The sequence below is a fragment of the Theobroma cacao genome, chromosome 7, assembly GCF_053813885.1.
Source record: "Theobroma cacao isolate CCN51 chromosome 7, ASM5381388v1, whole genome shotgun sequence".
NCBI lineage: Eukaryota > Viridiplantae > Streptophyta > Magnoliopsida > Malvales > Malvaceae > Theobroma > Theobroma cacao.
The window spans coordinates 8,754,499-8,757,647 of record NC_142645.1 but is presented as its reverse complement, the minus strand read 5'-3'; the positions used below and the strand labels follow the sequence as shown (position 1 = coordinate 8,757,647).

General features: G+C 38.7%; 1 protein-coding gene across 1 annotated transcript; it reads right to left on the bottom strand.

Annotated features, from left to right (window-relative positions):
* Positions 1-275: 275 nt before the first annotated feature.
* LOC18594324 (G-type lectin S-receptor-like serine/threonine-protein kinase SD2-5) lies at positions 276-2,747 on the bottom strand. The gene has a single exon (XM_018124315.2). The coding sequence runs from the start codon at positions 2,745-2,747 to the stop codon at positions 276-278; it is 2,472 nt and encodes an 823-aa protein (XP_017979804.2).
* Between the last annotated feature and the right edge of the window lie 402 nt (positions 2,748-3,149).

Here is a 3,149-nt window from a genome sequence, read left to right as displayed (position 1 = left end):
AAGAAAATATAAAAACCGACACAATAAGAGATTGTTTGAATACAACTAACAGAAGCAAGATAAAACGACACTGGAAACCACCACTTGACAAGACTCAATTTGGTAAAGGCAATTGCGGCACTGTTTAGACTGCACAGCACCCTCCTTCAAGCTTTTCAAATAACAGTTGATTCCCTCCAAAGCTAACTACTACTCAACTTCCAGATAAAAGATCATTTTCTCAACATTTAGACAGACAAAACACAAAGACAAGATATACATACATGAATACATCTTTACCTAGGTCCTGATAGAATAGAGGCCATGGGCAAAGATGAATCAATTCTATCAACTATAGCTACTGGTGCTTCACCATGGATGATAGTTAAGAAACTATAATCAGATATAGGTTGTATGTCCATTGAACCTTCCAAAAACTTCACCACTTTTAAAGCAGTGGGCCTTCTATAGAGATTTGTCTGTAGACATGAGATTGCAATCTGCATCACCTTAACAGCTTCTTCTTTATGGACTTGCAAATCATTGTTACAGTCATCAACAAGATCAGCAAGTCGATCTTGTTCGACCTTCATCTTCACAATATCAATCAGATAATCACCTGGCGAATCTGAATTCCTCCGTCCACAAATAATTTCCAAGATCACAACTCCAAGACTGTAGACATCAATCTTGGCTGTGATATCATGGCCCCTAATCAACTCAGGGGCAATATATCCGGGAGTTCCCCTTGGCAAAGAAGACACGTGGCTTTGATTCTTGTCAAACAGCCTTGCTAAGCCAAAATCAGAAATCTTTGCATTAAAATCTTTGTCCAAGAGAATATTTTGAGGCTTAATGTCGAAATGAATAATATTTTTATTGCAATAATGATGCAAATACTCAAGTCCCTTGGCTATTCCAACAATGATCTTCTGCCTAATCTCCCAAGTCAGAGCTTGTGCTTTGCTTTGATCGAAAATCCATTTATCCAAAGAGCCATTGCACATATACTCGTAAACAAGAAGCCTGTTAAATCTCTCTGCACAGTATCCCATCAACCTAACCAGATTAAAATGGTGGATACTGCCAACTGTCTTGACCTCAGCAACAAATTCCTTTTTGCCTTGCCGCACATTAGAACCTAATTGTTTCACAGCAACTTTCTCACCATTTTCCAAAGTACCTTGGGATACTGTCCCAAATCCTCCTTTACCAAGCATCAAATTGAAATTTTTTGTTGCAGATATCATATCTTCAAAAGAGTATTTCTTCAACACAGTGGATACATCAAGTGAAGATTCATCTGTAAAATTCTCCTCCCTCTGCCTCCCAAAGAAAAATTTATTTCTCCACTTTGCATAACGATAGTATGATCCAATGAAAAGTACAGTGAAAATTAGGAGACTCGATAGAGAGGATGCCAATGTCAAAACCAAAAATGACTTCTTTCGATCTGATGGGCTCTGTACTTTGATAAACGCAAAGTTATTATCAGTTGAAGCTGACTTTCCCACAGCCATCAGAGAGAAGAGCTCTGTTAGCAATGAACAATTCCCATCTGACATATTGACTTCATATTTGAAGAAAGCTGCTTTGCAATGGCAATCACTCAAACATTCCTTCTTGCACCTGTCTATATCTGTATGATATAACTGAGGTTCAAAACTGAAGTAAGTGACATTCCCAAGTTCTTGAAAGGTGTGAAGTTTGGTGTCTAAGCAAGAGGGAGGATTGATTTCTGCACATCCAGAACTGGGATGAGTGGCATCTAATGGCCTAAAATAGCTTACGTTTTCTCTGCTTGGTCCAGGACAAGTGCATCTTCCATCACTGCAAATTCCATATCTGCCACATACTGTTGGAAATATACAGTCCCCAAGCTGCTTATCTTCCAGAAGATTAGCCATTAGCGTCTCCTTGTACCCATCAACAAGTAGGTAAACATTGAGGTGGCCATTTGATTCCAATCTTATGTACTGAAAATCTCCTCTTTCTGACCCGTAGTACACATGTCCATCGGTGTAATTGAGAAAACCACAGCTAAAATTGTATAACAGGTAGTCCCTTTGAAAAGGAAACATGGCACGGTACATTTGTGGTGGATCAGAAGCAAAAAATGCCTGAAGGCCACCATCACCAATAGCAAGATGGAACATACCTATAGAGAAATTGGTGCTTGAGACACCGGAGCTCAGTTGTTTTGGTAAACGAAAGTGCTGCCCCACGAGCCATGCATCAGTTGGATTGGCAAAGGAATGCCAGAGAAAACCTTGCACACTGTTTTCAAGTCTCAAGTCTCCTTTTCCATTCAAAGATATGCTGGTAGAATATTTCGAAATGGTGTTTGTAGACCATACACGGCTGCCATCACTCTCTTTCAATACCATGTTCCCACTTGCAGTTAGTTCTAGTGTGGCGTTTTCTCCAACTGGATCATTTCTATTGGCAAACCAAACTAGTATTGGAGGAGGATCGTATTCACTTGTAGCTAAAGTGGCTCCAGCTCGGAATTTAATTACGACTAGATAGAAGGCATTGGTACTTCCATTTTTGAAAAAACCAAATCCAAAATTTGGCCTGCCATAGCTGTACTGGGCTAGGATGGGTCTTACTTGAGTTCCATCATTAAAATTCCAGCTTCTATTACTTGGGTTGTTTTTCCATATTCCAGGGGGACGAGTTGAAGGGAAGCGTTGCGAAATGACACTATTTAGGGTGCTACAGAAGATAAGAAAAAAATACTGAACCATCCACTTAAGACAAGCCATTGAAACTCAGTAGGGATCTCCCTATTTCTCTACTGTACCTCTTATATGAAAAAGATTCTCTCTTCCTTAGAACAATGTCTTTTTTAGATTCAAGAGGATTGACTGACTTCTTTCATTCTATTTAATATTAATGCTCCAAATTGATTTCCATTTGGATTGCTATCAGGACAGACTACCGGCCTGCAAATTTGAAATGTTTATAATTTAACGCTATATTCTAGTTCTGTTGAAATAAATAAATAGTTCTGAGAACTGATCAGTTGACCTAATTGCTCAACAAGACAAGGATGGATGAACTGGTCAAGCATCAACTATGTTAGCAGCTAGACACTTTGAAGAAATCAGCATGGTGTCAAGTTTAAAAAAAAAAAAAGAAATTAAGAAAAGTAAACAATATTCTAT

Excerpts from the sequence above, each read along its gene's own strand:
- LOC18594324 (XM_018124315.2), bottom strand. The coding sequence starts at position 2,747 with ATGGCTTGTCTTAAGTGGATGGTTCAGTATTTTTTTCTTATCTTCTGT.